We start from the raw sequence: 18,774 nt of genomic DNA, 5'->3' as shown, positions 1-18,774 counted from the left end.
TTTGTTATACATCGAAGTTATGTGTTTAATTGTTTATATTGTTATCTAATCATTCATTGAAACATTGATAGTTTATGTTCAATGATATAACATTTTTATAGGAGTTTGTAATTATGTGTGATTACATGTCCCTGCAATTGATACTCTCATGATGTAATTTATGCACATAATGACTTGCATAATGTTATAATTGTGTTTTAGTATATACCATTGAAATATTTCGAGATGTGAATGTTTTCATGCAAAAAATCGATAAATTTTCTTTCATGGGAAATATATTTGCTTCAATTTGAAAACAATATTTGAGATCTCTAGTTTTCTTAATGGAAATGTTATTTTGAGATGTTAATATCTAATTTCCCTTGTGGAAATGGTGTTTCACATGAAATAGTATAATTTCATGAGAAGCACATATCTCTTATGTTAGATTTGTCGTGTTTTCCAGTGAAGACGCATTGACGACTTATACATAGTAGTATATAGTGATCACAATCTATACTACGATGTGTATTACACTAGTTCACTTATTTGATGATCATGACAACTAAAATTTATGGTTACGTGGTTATGAATGACATAAACTTTTCATAGTTTATTTTCACCTATAGCTGTAATTGATGATTCTTGTTGGTCGGTGAAGATCATGTTTATTTATGATTAGAATCAAGATAAGAAATTGACCACTATCATTCAATCAATGAGTTTTAAGTTTATTTTGATTTTTGTTTTTCAATTTTATTATCAAATGCTTATTTTTTTATGTTTTATTTTATAAATCAATATCGCTCAGGTGGGAGAATGTTAGAAATTTTATGTCAAAGTGTTGGTCTTCTATTGATTTATTAAACATTGGTTAAATGATATCTTGAAACATTTTAAAATATTAATGTGATCAATGAATATTGGACATCAAATGGTTAACATGCTTGAATAGTGTAGCCTATAGTTGAATGAATCCATGATGGGTGAAACCGTTCAACTCTTCATAATAATGTATGGTTTCATACCTTACGAACTATTTATGGTTATTGGGGAAAAAAGGTGAATTAGGGTTTTCTCATGTTTTTGGATAGAGAGTAGTTATGATGTTAAATATTGTATTTATAAGTAATTGAACCTAGAAATTGATTGATTTTATGATTTTCTCATGTTTCGTGAAAGTTGTTCAATTTTGTGTTAAATCCTACAACCTGTTTTTGACAACATGTAGTAATTTGCTTATAACTTTCTGCTCATAAATTGTTTATAACTGATTTTTGTACCCTTGGAAATATGACAAAATTGAACATGAGACAGACTTTGAAATGACTCGTTTTGGTTATGTTAAAGATTGAAAAAATTAAATTGCAAGTTCAGTCAATGATTAATTTTTTTGCGTTGTTGTTGCTGCTGTAGTATTCTGGATGTAACTTTTTATACAATGTTTTATTACGTTGTTGTTACATATCAATTGATTTTGATGGTCACCAATCATGCTTGTAGTAGAATGATCATCTTTGACTTATTATATTGCTTTCTAAACATGTGTGTGTGTGTGTGTGTGTGTGTGTGTGTGTGTGTGTGTGTGTATCATAAGAAGGGATTACTTAAGATGGATGACATGTGATTATTAATGTTATGTTGGATATGAACTAGAATGATGGTTGATCTATGTTAATGAATTGTAGTAATACTAAAGTGATGAAAAGACGAATGTTAGGTTAATTACACTTGAAAGATAGTTAATGTTCAATGACTGTGAAAACGAGTTTGGCAATTGAGACATACCTTTATATATGAATGTTTTTATGCACGTGAGGTGAGATTACCCTAATAAGTATCATGGGATGTTAGATATACGAGGTGCGTTCTACGCTAAAGAAGAATATATTAGAACATTTTGAGTGAGAATAATTAACCGATAATTTATGGAACTGTTAATATTTATAATGTTTATGTTTTAATAAAAAAATATTGTTCAATGGCAAGTTAGTGTTTTCTTCCACTTGGAAAGCTCGCTAGGATAATTAATATCTCACCCCACCTTGATTTAATTTTTTCATGTATGAACAATTTAAAGTATCATCAGAAATCGGATCATAGTCATAATCTAGTTTAGGGTTTATTCATTTGTTGTATTTTCAAAAGTGTCATTTATGTACTTGTAAATATTTTATAAACTTTTATTGTAATGAATATTATTCTAAATGATTCTAATGGAAGATTTCAAGCTTCAATTTTAAAGTTATTTATCTTTTGAAATATTTTTTTTTAAAACTCTTATAATTCAAATTGGGATGTTAAACATTGGAAATACATTAATATTCACCGGTTTACCATTCAAAATGTTTATATGTTGCAACATGGGGATATCCATGTCCCGGAGAGGGATTAAAAGTCTTTGAGGTACTGAAAATAACTTCACTGCATCCAAACTTTCTTTTGGCTAGCATCTTCGGAGCACATCTTTAACAGTTTTTGGAGAAGAAAGTAGTGGAGAAGAAAGTAGTGAGTGGTTATACCTTCACTTCGGGATTGTGTCTACGCTACTCATGTATGGGTCCACTTGGTTTCATCTAACTTTATAACTTTTATCTTAACTTCCGCTTCAAAAAAAAACTTATATCTTTACTTTTGATTGTAGAAACTGGATTTTTAATAACATCAACAAGCAGGGAAATGGTGATACTGGTACGAGCTGGAGGAAGCTTTCATAACCACTTGTTAGTTTATGTGGGCATGTAGAAACAAAGCTATTTATGAAGAGGATTTTCAAACACTGAATAACCTTGTCTTGGCGGTCCAAAATTAGACCACAGAGATAGACTTGTGTTTGACCCAACCTTCTCATCACAATCTTTTTAAAAAAAGAAGATGTTCTACATAGGTTGGAATAAACACCCTAATGGTCGAATAAAACTCAACAATGATGGTGCTTGCAAATGAGGTGGAGAGTATTCAAGAGGTGGTTGCCTTTTCTGCAACTTTGAGGAGAGATGGTTATAAAGATACAATTGAAAGAGGAGTGTCTAACACACTTCATATTGAACTACGGGGAATGTATATTGGTTTAGATATGGTTTGGTGAGAAGGTATTACGCAACTCGTTATGAAGAGTGATTTCAAATTCTAAATAACATGGTTACAGATAACTGCAAGTTTAGTGGATTGGTTCCCACATTGGTGCGACACATTCGCGACCTCTTGGATTTGAACTAGTGAGTCCAATTTTGTCATACCTGGAGGGAGGGCAATCACTGTGTTGACTGGCTGACTAACTTTAGCTTTTCTCTAGACTATTTAAATTGTACTATAATGGAGACTCCTTTTAATGAGCTCCATAAACTTCTTTGATTGTTGCCTATTCACATATTGTGTTGAGTTTGCCATGAATAAATTTTGTTGTTTGAAGAAAAAAAAATGAGCTCCATAAACTTCTTTTTTCTGACATCTCTGAGGCTTCCTTACCTATGAATGTTCGATTCATTTCTTAATTTTTCTGTTCGACCTTTAACCCTCTATTGTACCAAAAAAAAGTTGTTAAAGTTGATTTAAGCACGCGACATATATCCACTGTAACATCGGTAATTCAATTATCAATTTCTCAATTTCTGGAAATCAAATTGAAATTAATATAAATTCTCACATTTATTTGATATTTCGTTAAAAGTTTCGGCATTTCTTTTGAACCTTTTTTTTAATGTAAAAAGTTTAAAGCATTTATAATAATATTGCGGACATATGTGGATATATCAATACAAATGTGGAAATTAGTTAAAAATGTGACCGCATTTGCAAGACCATGAGCTAACACATTGACTTGTCCCGATATAAATATATCACCAATTCAGATACATTCTCTTTCTTGCTTTGAGAATGTCATGCAACTTTCTCGTCCAAATGCAACTCTCTAGCCCAATTTAGCACCAGAAGTAGGCCTAATGCTTCCCTAGTGGCAACGTCAAGAATGGACGAAAATCATTCCATCTTGAAAAGTAAAACCTACCTTGATCATCCCTAATACAAATTCCAATACCAACCTTTATTTGTAACGTGGAGAATGATGATGCATCAATATTACATTTATACCTTTCAACTTGAGGCTTGGTTCAACCAATACTGCCTTGCAACCCCGCCTGAATTGCACTTTTGTTATTACATTGCACTTTTGTTGCTTTTTTTATGTGCAATTTTCCAGCCCACAAACCACAGTTTCCGGTTCAGATTCATTTTGAACATCGTACTCTTTTGAATTATTCATTCATCTATGTAAAATCATAATTGCTTCTAATGATTTTTGTTTATTATTGGAGCACTTAATATAGGTAGACAATCATATAAAAGTTGGATAAGGTAAAAAGTAATCGAAATTTTTACCATGTAACCTTATGGCACCCGCAATTCGTCTTTTAGATTCATGAATACAACCCCTAAACTACTTACCTTAAAGTATATACGAAGAAAAAAGGTATCTTACCTTAAATTAATAAAAACTACTTAGCAACGAAGAACATAAAAAACTCTAATAAAAACCTATACTAACATCTTAGAAATGATTAAATGAACAGTTCAACATCGTATGAAGAGTAATATTAAAACCAAAACTCAAATGTAGTTACCAATGAGCATTTTTTTCTCATCTCATCCGGCATTCATAATGGTGAGGCTAGGGGGGGTTCCCTCAGATTGAAAACTCTATCAATCACACAGAGCTCTGCTCTTGTAGTGCTTGAACCACAAAAGGCTGTCCAATCATTTACGGTCATGCCAGGAGCTATAGCTTGGCTGCCCCGGTTGACGGTCCCAGTTTCCAAAGGAACTTCAAGAGCTGCAGAAAGTTCATCCAAGACTTCTTTGGAAGCATGAGGGTGGACCTGCAGCAAGTATATCGTCAAAAGAAAGTACTCGTACCTGAATTACAAATTTTAACTGTTCAAGAGAACATGTCTTGTGCACTAACCAAACCACCTCTGTTGGATAAGGCACAGTAACTTCCAGAAAAAAAAACTATAATAATCTTCCGGCATGAAAACTTCTATCCCAAGGACATCTGTGATTAACTCCTTAGCATCCTGAACAATATATGGCATTAAATACTAGATCAAACTAAGAATCATTTAAAAATTCAGAAGATAAATGATACTCTATTTTATCTATTTTAATTTTTTGGATAAAAAGAAATATGTTAATAACGACTCTCCTAGCTTCACTGATATGTGTGCAATCACCATACAAATGGCTGGACAAACAAAGGTAATAGCACCCTTGACAAAATCAGAGCCCTCTTATATAAAATATTTAGTTAAAATGATCTGTTCAATTCACAGACCAGTATTAGTTACCCAACTACATAACCTTCAATTTTTCTCGTCATTTTAATTTGACGTCAACAAGAGTGAAGTACTTGGATTATATAATACAATGCACAGACCACCATTAGTTACTCATCTACATAACCTTCAATTTCCTCGTCATTTTAATGATTATTATGAAACTAGAAAAATAGAATCTTGTTATTGAATAGATCAAAGAGTACAAGAGTATTTATAGTAAAATGCAGTTGCACCATAACAAACTATGGAGCTGCAGTAGCTTATAATACAAGAAACTAAGCTAACCTAACTTGCTTGGATTCTAAGATATCTTTATTAGTATTATCATGTAATAGCCCCCCACAAGTTAGAGGTTGGTATAAATCTAACAACCCTAACTTGGATAAGAGGATAGTAAAGGGCTGTGGCAATAAGGACTTAGTAAAAAAATCAGCAAGTTGATTCTGAGATGAAACTGGCAGAAGCTTCAGGATCCCAGATTGAAGTTTCTCTCTGACAAGATGACAATCAATCTCCAAGTGTTTGGTGCGCTCATGAAAAACTGGATTAGCAGCAATGTGAAGGGCACTCTGATTGTCACAAAACAACGCAGGAAGCTTGGAACACTGAACATGAAGATCCTTGAGTAGGTAAAGAAGCCATTGAAGCTCACAGGTGGCTGATGCTAAAGCACGATACTCAGCTTCAGAAGAGGATCTAGAGACAGTGGTTTGTTTCTTGGTTCTCCATGATATCAAAGATGAACCTATGAAGAAACATTGGCCAGAGATAGAACGTCTGCTATCCACACAACCAGCCCAGTCAGCATCTGAAAAACCCTGAAGATGAAGAGAGGAGTTCCTGGGGAAGAATAAGCCTTTGCCTGGGCATCCCTTGAGATATTTAAGAACTCTCAGAGCTGCATGATGATGAGATTGTGTAGGTTTAGATAGAAACTGACTTAATTGTTGTGTTATGAAAGTGATGTCTGGCCTGGTGGAATTAAGATAGAGAAGTCTCCCAACCAATCTTCTATAAGAAGGAATGTCTTCATATGGTGGAGAAGAATCATTATGAAGCTTCAGAGAGGCATCAGAAGGTGTAGAGACTGGTTTGGAGCTAATTGTATTTGAATCAGATAACAAGTCTAAGCAATATTTTCTTTGACATAATGAAATGCCTTGCTTAGAGTGAGCAACTTCAAGACCAAGAAAATACTTCAATTGTCCCAAATCTTTAATCTTGAAGGAAGAGTGCAGAATGGACTTTATATGCTGAAATTCAGCAAGAGAGTTGCCTGCCAAAATAATGTCATCCACATAGACTAATAAAACAGTGAAAGATGAATCAGTCTTTTTGGTACCATATTATGAAACTAGAAAAACTGGATTAGCAGCAATGTGAAGGGCACTCTGATTGTCACAACCAGGCTCTGATACCATATTATATAACTAGAAAAATAGAATCTTGTTATTGAATAGATCAAAGAGTACAAGAGTATTTATAGTAAAATGCAGTTGCACCATAACAAACTGAAGTACTTGAACTAAATAATATATTGCACAACTCTGAACCAAAACCCACAAAAATAAAATAACCTGCACAGGTGGCATGGTCAAATCACCTGGTCTTACCATACAAGACAGCAAACTTTTCAATGAAAATTTGTCTATTATCTTCAAGAAACTATTTGCAATTGAGCTAATTATGGCCAAAAGTTAAATATTTTAGGTGATTATGTTCAGAATGACAAGAAGCATATATGTTATAATTTAGAAAATTGCTTTTTTGACATAGAATACTTCCTATTGACACAAGTAAATGACCAAATTACCCCCAGCGGTAGTTAACTACCGTTGGTTAAAATGCCGGTAGTTAACTGCCGCTGGACTCAGCGGTAGTTAACTACCGCTGGAAAATTGTTTTCTTTACTATCCCACTTGTTTTTCTTTACTCTGCCACTTTTTCACTTTTCCAGTTTTTTCAAGAGTGAAATATTCTTGCTGCTTTGTCCAATTTAAGGTAGGTGTCTATGTTCTATCCATCCAATTACGCCACATTGGAATCAAAAGGGAAAATCTTCCGTGTGAAATGAAATGCTATCAAACTTAACAATAACAATTGACCATCTTTCTTCAAAAAAATAAAATAAAAAATAAACAAACAATGGGTAATCCTAATTGGTGCTGTGTTTGATTTGAACAATCTAATCTGATTTGGGTATCTTTGAATTTATTTATCTGAGTTGAACAATCAGTGATGTGTGACTATTTGGAAGAACTTAATTATGAATACAGTTTCAAACATGTCTATAAGTTATTTTCTATAAAAGTAGGTTGTTTATAAGCATTTATATGATAAATACTTATTTTACAAAACCTTAATTAAGTTGTTTATTCAAACATGACTTTATCTGATAAGAATCTGTTTTGGACTATGACGATTATTCTTTGTGAATGAACACTGAACAGGGATCAAGGGCAGAAACACCAGGCGACGGTGCAGGAAATTTTAACAGAGACAACCCATTTTCCAGAAACAAGTGGAAAAGTGGCAGAGTAAAGAAAAGCAAGTGGGATAGTAAAGAAAACAATTTTCCAGCGGTAGTTAACTACCGCTGAGTCCAGCGGCAGTTAACTACCGGCATTTTAACCAACGGTAGTTAACTACCGCTGGGGGTAATTTGGTCATTTACTTGTGCCAATAGGAAGTATTCTATGTCAAAAAAGCAATTTTCTATAATTTATCCATTTCTTTATTCATTATCCATGATTAAGACGAAAACAAGTTTCTATCAAAATCAACCTGTCTTAAACAAGAATGAGATAGTGGCCTGGAAAAGAAATCTATGATGTACAATTAAGACGATACCCAGTGAAGATCGGTGTGCGCAAGGGCCACATAGTCATTACATGCTATAAATCTTCCAAAAGCAGACCATTCTTTTTGCATGAGCTGAACAGCAACTCCATCAGGCAGACTTCTTTTTATATGCTGCAATTCTTTAGATAACCATGGCAAAAATATCAAGTACTGCAATATCACAAATGGTGTGGAGTTCTATTCCACAACAAAGATGAAACAGTATATATAAATGCCATATATAAAGAAAGTAATAAGTGATAATTAAGGAAAGGCAACACTTCTGAGTATTTTTGCGTTCTAATAAAGACAAATAAGCAGACCACGCCCCAACAAAAAAATGGAAGAAACAAAATGTGAAAGGCCAAGACTGCTGATAAAAGATCCCAGATACTTGTATGCAGACAAAACTTACAGTATCTTTTGGATACTTGATAGTTAGATAACCCTTTGAGTCTAGACAATCATCATGAAACACCCTTTTGTTAAAAAAAATATTTTAAACAATCTGGTATATTTATGTTTTTCTGTTGACAACTGACAAAACCATAAAAATAGTCTTGGTCGTGTATAATTGTTCACCTCATTGATGCTAATAACACTAAACCATAGTTTCCTAGCTCAAAATATTCTTCAGTGCAAGTAAAAATGGTACTTCATTTTTTTTACCAAATATGTGGTACATAGGAGTGACTTAGTCGGTGCTACTTTTAATTGGTGTGCTTTCAATAGTGTTGTCGATGGCAGAAATCCAAAAATCCGCCATAAAATGGCGCCACCATCCTTCACAAAATGGCATGGCAGTTGTCAAAAAGTCAGCCCCCACAATCCTCCATGGCAACGCCATGACAGATATTTGACAGCACTGTTTCAACATATTTTTAATTTTTAATCACTCTCACTCCCATTAAAAAAAAACATGGACGATATTAGTATGACACGTGAACCATCAATCATTAACTAAGAGAACCTCATACTAACTGACTTTCCTTTATAAAATAAGAGAGCAATGCAAAGTCTTTTCCACATGTATTTTACTATCTACAATGTCTGGAAATAGAGGTTAGATAAGCTTGACAATGCTATTTAAAAGAATAGTTGAGGTTCTTTAGTGACCTAAACAATTGGGTGAGTTGTTTCTTGGTGGAAGGGGGACTGAATATGTTTTGACAAACAATGACCCACTACATTAACATAAGCATTCAATTGTACTAAGAATAAACTAAATGGATAGCCTAACAGCTGAAATCACCTTCGTATGTGGTTGTATGGGGCAAGAGAAGCCCATTTCTGTTTCCTGCAAAATAATAAATAGAAAGGTAAACTTATAAGGTCCCATGAGCATAAACAAAACAATAAACAGGAAAAGCTGATGTTACCATCTATTTATTGTAATATCTAAACTATATGTAAAGGGAATTCATGGTTTTGTGCTGGTTTTTTCACTTCCAATTATACCCTTAAACAAATTTGCATATAAGAATTCTATATTAAAGGTGTCATTCAAAAATATAAGAATTTTACATTGTTGGCTTTTGTATCAAGCAATTATAAAATAAAATAAAAATATATTCAAATTGATTATTTCTCTCCTCCTTTTATTTAAAACCCCACAACTTCGGCAATACTCATTAAGATATAAAAGTTTAAAGAAAAAAACTTTACCAATACAAAGACGACCAACACAAGAAGTGCCACCAATGGAGGTTTTGATGATAGGGATTGCATCTTCTAGTTCAGCCTCAATTGCACTGTACCAAAAACACATCCATTTATTCATCTGGAGAACTGGTACGGAATTCCAATCCATTTGAAACCAAATTCGGAATTCCAATAGGAAATATATTCGATTAGTACATGAAAAGATTGAAAACCTGTAGAAGTTATTGGAACCTCCAGTGGCAACCAAGCAATAGGCCTTGGTGAGTTTACAAAAGAATCCAATTTCAGTGCTGTCGTCGTCAAACAGAAGTCCTGCAGGAGACATATAACATTGTGATCATTGCAGCAATAGATGTATTAAGCAATAAGTATTTTCCATGACTGAGATGAAAGAAATCTCTGACACCTAAAAGAAAATTATACTAACAGAAGATGAAAAAAATATCTTTATATAAAGCAGATAACTAACAAACAAATATAATTCATATAATTTAACAGAGTACGGAGAGGGTTTGGAATTTGGATGGATTGCAATAGAGAGAGAGAGAGAGAGAGGGAGGGAGAGAGAGAGAGAGAGAAACAATTGTGATTTTAGAGAGAGTGCAAAGTTACCTCGTATCGTATGCGATGCTCTCTCTCATTTAGTCAATTAGGGGTGTGTTTGGTAAAAATAAGTTATAAGCTAACTGATAGCTGATAGCTGAAAAACTAGCTTATAGCTGGTGGCTGGTGGCTGATGACTGATAGCTTATAGCTGAAAAGTTAACTTATTAAAATTAAAAGTGTTTGGTAAAATTAGCGGTTAAAGTAGCTGATAAATATAAAATGACATAAAAGGACATGCTTGTTTAATTTTTTTAATATCATATATAGAATTTTTATTACTTATCGCATTTACTTTTAAATATTTAAATATATTTCAAATTACTTTCATCTCCAAAATGATAAATGTATTTATGAATTCAATCGACTTTTTTTATTTAACAATTTTTATTTTATTTTTATGAATTTAATCCAACTAAAATTTCTTCACTATTTATTGTAAATTTTTTAAAAATTATATATTATATAAATTTTTTTTGGTAGTGATATATTATATAAATTATGAGCAAGGTAAAAAAAACAAAAAAAAAAAGTTAAATGTGATATGGTAAACGTGGGTTGCCCATGAGAACATAGGTAGTTATTTTTATTATAAAGAAATAAAATAAAATAAAATAAAGAAAAGGTTAAAATTGGAAGAAAGTATAAAAAGCTACAAGCTATAAGGTAAAAAGCTACTTGGATTAGCTTTTTAAAAAACGCTATAAGCTAGTGAGAAAAGCTTTTTACCAAACACATCACATTCTATCAAAACAAGCTTATAAGCTAATCCAACAAGCTATAAGCTAGCTTATTTGTGTTACCAAACACAGCCAAGGTCTTTACCTCCAAATCTACTCAAGTACTAATAATAATTTTGATCTTCCTGTTTTGTTTGGTTGAGAAAAGAAATTTTATGTTTTTTTTTTTATGAGAAGTAAAAGAAATTTAACAAATCTAGTGAACTTAAGAATAAGAAATGGGTAGCATCTTCAATCCTAAAAGGTATAGGGTAACTATCTCTAAACCATGTTTGGCGGCATTTTTTTTTTAAGACTAATATGAAGGTCATGAAGGTTATGAACTTATGATGAACCCAAAAATTTGTTTATTTGGATTTGCCAACTCCGACTTAACTGCCATGTCATATGCCAACTCAGTTTTTTTTTTATCAACAAAAAGTTAATAGAAGACTAACTTTGCAAAGAATTTCATAGTTAAAAGGATGATTACAGGAAAAAAATAATTTAAAAGGCTTATTTGTTATAACAAAAAAACATAAAAAATTTATGATATAATTAAGCCTCATATTTTCATTGATTTAGTAAGAAAGAACATATCAATTTTTAGATCTAAATCAATAAATTGGGATGATAAAATTTGTTTCAGATTTCAATTTCCCTTTAAAAAAATGGTATAAAACAACTAAAGAGTCGTCTATTTTTTTTTAATTCATTTTTAAATTTACGGAATCAATTCTTTTTTGTTTCAATTCATTCTTAGTTTCATATATTCCTCAACTAATTTCCCTCTAATTACCTGGTTGAAAAGGCAAACTCTTGTTGCAAGCTTTGTTGTACCGAATTTATTTTATTGAAGATGTGTTTCAGTATTTAGTATAGGGTTAATTATGTTTCTAGTCCCTATAAAATAGCGACCTTGTGAGTTTAGTCCTTACTTAATTTTAATAGCATTTTTAGTCCCTAATTTTGTTTTTCTGCACTGAGTATTAGTCCCTACTCAATTCAAATTTGTTTAATTTATGCTTAAACTCTTAAATTTTTGAACAATTTTTTTGCAGACATGTTTAGAACATTACTAAAAGTTCCTCCGCAAAAAATTATCGCAAAATTTGATTTCTACATCCAGATTTTATTACTTTTTATCTTTAACTTTTGTCGTTTTAAAAAATTCATATTTAATTCATTTCATGTCAGAAAATTCTAAATTTTAGTAAACGAACCTTTCATAGTGTTCTAATCTTGTCTTAAAAAAATCGTTCAAAAATTTAAGAGTTTAATGATAATTAATCAAACTTTGTTTTAGCAGGGACTAAAATTATAAGTAAATTTTTTTTATAGGGACTAAAAATGCTATTAAAATTAAGTAAGGACTAAATTTACAAGGTCGCTATTTTATAGGGATTAGAAACATAATTAACCCTTTAGTATATGTCGTGTTCTACACCAACATTTATATAATTACATTTAATTATGTTATTTCTTCAAAATTTTATCGATGTCGGCATGTCATTGTCAGTGTCGTGTCCGATGTTTGTGTTCGTGCTTCATATGTTGCAAGCTTGTGAGATATATCCTGGTAGCGACGTACATCATTAGTAGACGACGATGTCTGAAATAGTTTTGCAATCCTTACATTTTTAAAGGGGGTAACAATCATTTTGGTCCTTGAAAGTAGACATGATAGTCTCTCAATGTATCAAAATTTTAAAGTAGTCATTGATTGTGCAATGTATTATTCAAAATAGTCACTTATGTTAAAGGTAAATAAGTGGGGTATCCAACCCCTGCATATATAATGCATGTCCCTGTCAACTAATTTAAACTCACAGAGATTGAAGTTTGAAAATTTTAGAGATAAAAAAATTATTTAATGCTAAATTTTATAATCATTTTAAAGGAATTTATAATCTATCTACACTACTCCCTCCTGTCCTGTTTATAAGATAAAGTTGTGTTAAGAAAAATTGATGTATCTTGACTGAATTTTGAACCAAATACATTAACTTTTATCACTGATTTTTCTCTTAATTGAAGGGAGCATTATAAAATGACACCCGTTTTTTGTTCAAACAACTTCCCGATGGCATTCTCACATTAGTCTGTAGCTCTCATTTATTTATACGGCTGATAATTTTTTTTTTTGAAAGGACGGTTGATCATAAATTATAATCAGATCACAAAAAAAATAATAATTATAATCATAACATTTCACAAAAAAATCACAATATACATTCTAAAGAAAACTTTTCAAATGGTCTGGAGCGTTTTTTTATAATAGTTCTAAAAGTAAATCACAAAATATGTTTTTTTCTTTAAAATAGTTTTGAAATGTTTTTTTTTTTTTGATATGTTTATCGAATCTTGAGGATAAACGTAAAGAATGCTAGGTTGGTCGGTGGTGTTTTGGAAAACTCTCATATTGTTATTAGGAATAAATTTATGTGTGATTGTTTCTCTGCTTTCTTAAAAAAAAAATTATTTTGTATCAAAAATATGTTTGGAGCGATTTTTTTGTTGAAGGAATGTTTGGAGTGGAAATGTGTTTGTTGGGTTTGGTTTCAGTAAAAATGACACATTAAATAAGATTTCAACTTTTGCAGTGTAGTTGAATTACTCGTCATTTTTATTTTCAATTTTCAGGCTATTGATCCCAACACGACGAATTCTTAAATCCTAAAAGAAGTTCCTTCCATTAGTGATTGGTTACATCGTTATTTTCCATGATATTTAGTGTTCTATGATAACGTTTAAGGGTGGTGAGATATGATGTTACACTTACTTGCATTGCAAGCTGTCTAATTTTCCACAACCTTATAAATAAATGTTGAAGTCATTAGTTGAGTCTATTCCGCATGATCAAGAAAAATCACAATATACAATTTACTTACATATTATTTACTTACAAGTTTATCAAATCACAATGTGATTCGGACTCTTATGAACACTAGTATGAGTTGAATTCTTGCAAATTCAACCAACCTTCACATTGTATGAAGTCTTAAGTTGAATCTTTATTCTGATTCAATCACAGTAACTTCTTCATATTTTTATAATAAGATTGAAAATTAATATTATAGAAATTAGACTTGCATGTTAATAATTGGTATAACAGCTAAGGGATAGTTGATTGATTGGCTATATCATCAATCTTTAATTAGTTTAATTGGGATCCATAAACATTCTTCAAAAAACAAGGATCATTTCCCCTTTTTTTCATTATACAATTTACACATTTTACAAAATGCATAATTGTGGTGACACTCATGGCACATATATAAAATCTCTCATTCCCCTCCTCCTTAGTTAATTGGCAACATTGACAAAATAAGAAATTTTATGGGCAACTTGGTGGCTTTACCAAGCCAGTATAGACAGGCTTAACATTGACACATCTAGCTGTGGTAGGGGCTGATCCAAACTTTAGGTCGACGTTATGAAATGTAACACCGGGGCATGTATGCATCTTGCTGCATCTCATATCCACTACCATTGGTGTAGCTGAAGTTCCCCTTATATTTATAAAATGAATATTTGCAATCTTCACCAATGAAGGCTGCACATAAATAAATACATAAGTATCACAATTATTAATATCTTGCCGTTAAAATAGTTTTTTTTTTTTTGTAGTGTAAATAAGTACCTTCTTTTTACAAATATCATCACATTCATACTCCTGGTCAATAATGATTGGATTTTTAACATTTGTCATGTTAATGTTATTGAAAAATATCTCCGATGCTCCACCAGCAAATCTCTCTGGAAATGATTTTATTCTCAAACCGTTGTCTGTGCCAATCAATTCACTGTTCTTTACAGTCACACCTTTCACCTCTCGCTCATCTGCTCTCCTTCCAAGACTACCGATACTGTCATGCATAAATAAATCAAAACAAAGGAAATTTATCATAAATCAAATTTACGATATATAGCTTAAACAGATGGCTTTCATAAAATGTATATATCAAAATCATGCAAAAAGATGATTCTTGTGTATTGGATGTTAAACTTTGTTACACTAGTTAGTTAATTACCTGATACCATGTCCAGGTCCACATTTGAGTTTGTTGATTGCAATTTGTTCAGAACCGTCTATCATACCGACACAATCATCTCCGGTTCCAATGGTGCATCTATTTATTTTCACACCGTAGGAGGTGCTAATATGAATGCCATCAGTGTTTGGGCTGGTATCAGGTGCAGTGAGCCTAAGTCTTTGCAACCTAATGTTTGAACATTGAGTAACGAATACGTGAAATCCTTTGGGATTCACAGATTTAATGCCCATTATAATTGCATTTTGCACTTTTGTGAAATACAAAGTCTGCATTCCCAAATTATTAATAACATTATATCAGCGAAGAAGAGCATATATTAATGAGATCATATATATGTTAATTAATTAATTAATTAGTGTTAAACTTACGGGTGGATTTGGCACACAAGCAGTATCTCCTTTGCCAGATTTACAATCCTCAGCGAATTTCCATGATTCTTGACCTTGTCCATCAAAAGTACCTCCACCGAGAATTTTTAGGCCATTCAAGTCTTGAAACTCGAACCATCTTCCGTTTACATACTCAGAAATATCAGTGGTAGCCAAAATAGTTCCTACCACTTGAATTGTTACTGGCTTTGGAGCAAGACATGGTCCTGCAAAAACTATTTCCGAAACCAAAAATCTACCAGCAGGAACATAAAACCGGTTTTGTCCTGGTTTTTTGCAGACTGCTTGCCATGTCTGCATGAAAGCCTGCATGGACAAAACACAAATCATGCGTTAATAAGAGATAAAATTTAAAAAATTGTTTATAAAAATGACATCATGTCTCAAGTAGATAACTCGAGCCTAGCAATATTGAAGGAGCTATAATCCTCAATTTTATAGTTTAAATCTTGAAAGTTAACATAACTTGTATGAGAAGAAAATAATATTTCTTCGCATCTTATAATCTGATTTTGCAACCACGATGTAGAAACTTGAGATGATTTTACCTGAGTGCAATCAGTCACACCATCACCTTTGGCGCCAAAACTCAAGACATTAACTAGTTTCTCCCCGGGAAGGAGAACATCCTTAGAGCTTTTTCTAACCCCGAAAACATCACGACCAACGGGGGGCCTTGGTTTAACAGCAGCATCTGCATAACTGGCCAATGCAAAGAACAGAATAAGAATAACAACACTCTTTGCAATGGCCATTGTGCTTCAATGCTTGTTATGAAGTAATTATTTTTTAACAATTTTGAGAGATTAGGGGCCTCCGAGGAGGCTTATAGGAAATGGGGAAATGATACCTCATTCACAGCTTATCTACTATATAATATAACATGTTTCTTAACGGAAAAAATAAATGGTTCATCTAAATCAACGGAGACTAATAGCTTTTATGACTTATTTAGTTTAGCTAAATTTAGTGATGCATTGTGTGCATTAATTGAGCCCCTGCTTTCGGGTTCAATTTCCTCCCATCCCTTAACTGCCACATTCTAATAGCAGCAAAAGCACAATTTTCTTCTCTTGGTTTTTTGAATGGTCTCTTCATTGGTTGGAAAATAGTAACTATTGTCCAAAAAATACATCGCTTAATTTTTTTTTTTTAGCCGCGGACTAAACACACATATATAAAGCATAATTTGATACTTCATTTGTCTTTCTCTAAATTTGTAGCTATTCTGATAAAAATGGAATATTATTATACAAATTAAGGTTTATCTTATACGTATTGTGTTTGAAGTTGAATCGGTGCTTTTATATTTCATTTGTCTTTCTCTAAATTTGTAGCTATTCTGATAAAAAGTATCAACAAAAATAACACCGTTTAAGGGTCAACGATTACATCTTTACTCAAATATAAGACAAAGTTATGCCAGTTGTTTTTTAACTTTATTTAAAATTTCGTTCGCTACAAGCAAGTAGACGGTGAGATTGAACCTTTCAGATTAGTCAGTGTCGGTCCTTAAGCTTGACAGTGAGTATTGAAAGAAAGAAAAACTTTATTTAAAATTTGAAACAAATTCTTTTATTTGTTGTCCATGTCAAATTAGTCTTATATCTTCAAAGATGTGTGTAGTTAATCAAACTTTTCTAGTCAATTTTTGCTACCAATTTATTTTTACAAACGAGCATTGAATAATATATAATAAAGAATGTCTCATCATTTAACATCACACTCTCATTGAGAACCAATTTTTCCTAGTCAATTTTTGCTATCAATTTTCACAAGTATAAGTACGAGATACATAAAAAAGAAGAAGGTATGTATGCGTTGATAAAAATCCTTCATCTGGATCTCCCCTGCTGCAGTCAAGTAGGTTGGATTTAATTTGCGTTGACAGAGAATTTGAGTCTGTGAAGGAAAGCTCCCAAAGCTCTTCTTTTGCCACACATTGAACTTGTCTATTTTCTGCTGGCCAATCTTTGAAAAATCTACTTGATGTTTCATTTCTTAATTACTCAAGGAGTTAAAAAGAAGAGTTGATATGTTAGTACCACATTAATTGAGAGTATTTCCATGACTTAAAAACATTTGGATATATCTACTATAAAATTAATCACCGAGTCGGCAACAGAACATTCGTTTTTTTAAAGAGAGAGTCATGTTATAAAGTTCCCATTTTGTAAAGATCCTCATCCTTTTTTCTTTTGAATAGATCAAGATCCTTATCCAGTTATCCTAGTGCCCCATAATAGCATCCACAATGGGAATGAGAGATTCTTAAACATTTAAGACATGATACCTAATAGATACCCCCATTGTGGAAAAAAAAGTGAGGGTCTTAGAGCATCCACCGTGGAAAAAAAAGTGAGGGTCTTAAAAGATACAAGGTCTAAATTAAGACCTCATTCTTAAATGTGCCCACATCACCTTTTTATTAAAATAATAATTAAAAAGTGTATTAAAATAGATAGTGTATTAAATAAATAATATTGGTGGGACCCAATTAGACCTTTTGTTAGAGGGTCTCAATTAGAGTGGTTGAGTACCTATTAGGTATTATTATTAAAAAATTATTAAAAAATGATGTGTCAATGTGGGACCCATTTAAGACCTCAAAGATGAGAGTCTCCATTGTGGATGCTCTTAAAATATGCAAGGTCTAAATTAAGACTTCATTCTTAAATGGGCCCACATCACCTTTTTATTAAAATAATAATTAAAAAGTGTATTAAAATAGATAGTGTATTAAATAAATAATATTAGTGGGACCCAATTAGACCTTTTGTTAGAGAGTCTCCATTGGAGTGGTTGAGTACCTATTAGGTATTATTATTAAAAAATTATTAAAAAGTGACGTGTCAATGTGGGACTCATTTAAGACCTTAAAGATGAAAGTCTCCATTGTGGATGCTCATGAACTATAAATTCAACGTCTTCCATAACAAATTGAGATTTAAATTCTTATAATCTCTAAATCTCCATATACCGTTGTTGCGTAATGTGTTTCCCATCACTCACTCCCCAATATCTTGTCCTCTAATTTTGTTTTCTCCCATTTAGTGTAAAGTAAGTTATTAACTTTTGACTGATTATATTCATTTCGTTCTCTTTAGGCAGATTTTTATTTCACGGTGATACTCTGTTTTGCAATAAAATCAGATTATATGATGAAACAAATAAGATTCACTCCACGTTT

The 18,774-nt window shown here is 32.0% G+C and overlaps 1 protein-coding gene and 1 pseudogene across 2 annotated transcripts; both read right to left on the bottom strand.

The window, feature by feature from the left end:
* Positions 1-4,506: 4,506 nt before the first annotated feature.
* LOC146902622 (eukaryotic translation initiation factor 6-2-like) lies at positions 4,507-10,402 on the bottom strand (annotated as a pseudogene). Its single transcript, XR_015022331.1, has 6 exons — positions 10,028-10,402; positions 9,819-9,904; positions 9,406-9,450; positions 8,163-8,293; positions 4,940-5,051; positions 4,507-4,853 (listed from the first exon to the last, which is right to left on the bottom strand). The product of XR_015022331.1 is annotated as a eukaryotic translation initiation factor 6-2-like (transcript).
* Positions 10,403-14,319: 3,917 nt separating this feature from the next.
* Positions 14,320-16,448, bottom strand: LOC146902621 (exopolygalacturonase-like). The gene is made up of 5 exons (XM_085734603.1): positions 16,133-16,448; positions 15,564-15,890; positions 15,172-15,461; positions 14,781-15,006; positions 14,320-14,693 (listed from the first exon to the last, which is right to left on the bottom strand). The coding sequence occupies exons 1-5, from the start codon at positions 16,337-16,339 to the stop codon at positions 14,475-14,477; spliced, it is 1,269 nt and encodes a 422-aa protein (XP_085590729.1). The 5' UTR covers positions 16,340-16,448; the 3' UTR covers positions 14,320-14,474.
* Positions 16,449-18,774: the final 2,326 nt, after the last annotated feature.

Source organism: Medicago sativa, chromosome 8 (assembly GCF_051527215.1).
Source record: "Medicago sativa cultivar Bolivia chromosome 8, Bolivia_mono, whole genome shotgun sequence".
Taxonomy (NCBI): Eukaryota; Viridiplantae; Streptophyta; class Magnoliopsida; order Fabales; family Fabaceae; genus Medicago; species Medicago sativa.
The sequence above is the reverse complement of the archived record's forward strand: the minus strand, read 5'-3'. Positions and strand labels throughout refer to the sequence as shown.

Excerpts from the sequence above, each read along its gene's own strand:
- LOC146902621 (XM_085734603.1), bottom strand. The coding sequence starts at position 16,339 with ATGGCCATTGCAAAGAGTGTTGTTATTCTTATTCTGTTCTTTGCATTG. Across the intron at positions 15,462-15,563 it reads CTTGTGTGCCAAATCCACCC|ACTTTGTATTTCACAAAAGT; the intron begins GTAAGTTTAACA and ends TTGGGAATGCAG. Across the intron at positions 14,694-14,780 it reads ATGATATTTGTAAAAAGAAG|CCTTCATTGGTGAAGATTGC; the intron begins GTACTTATTTAC and ends ATTTATGTGCAG.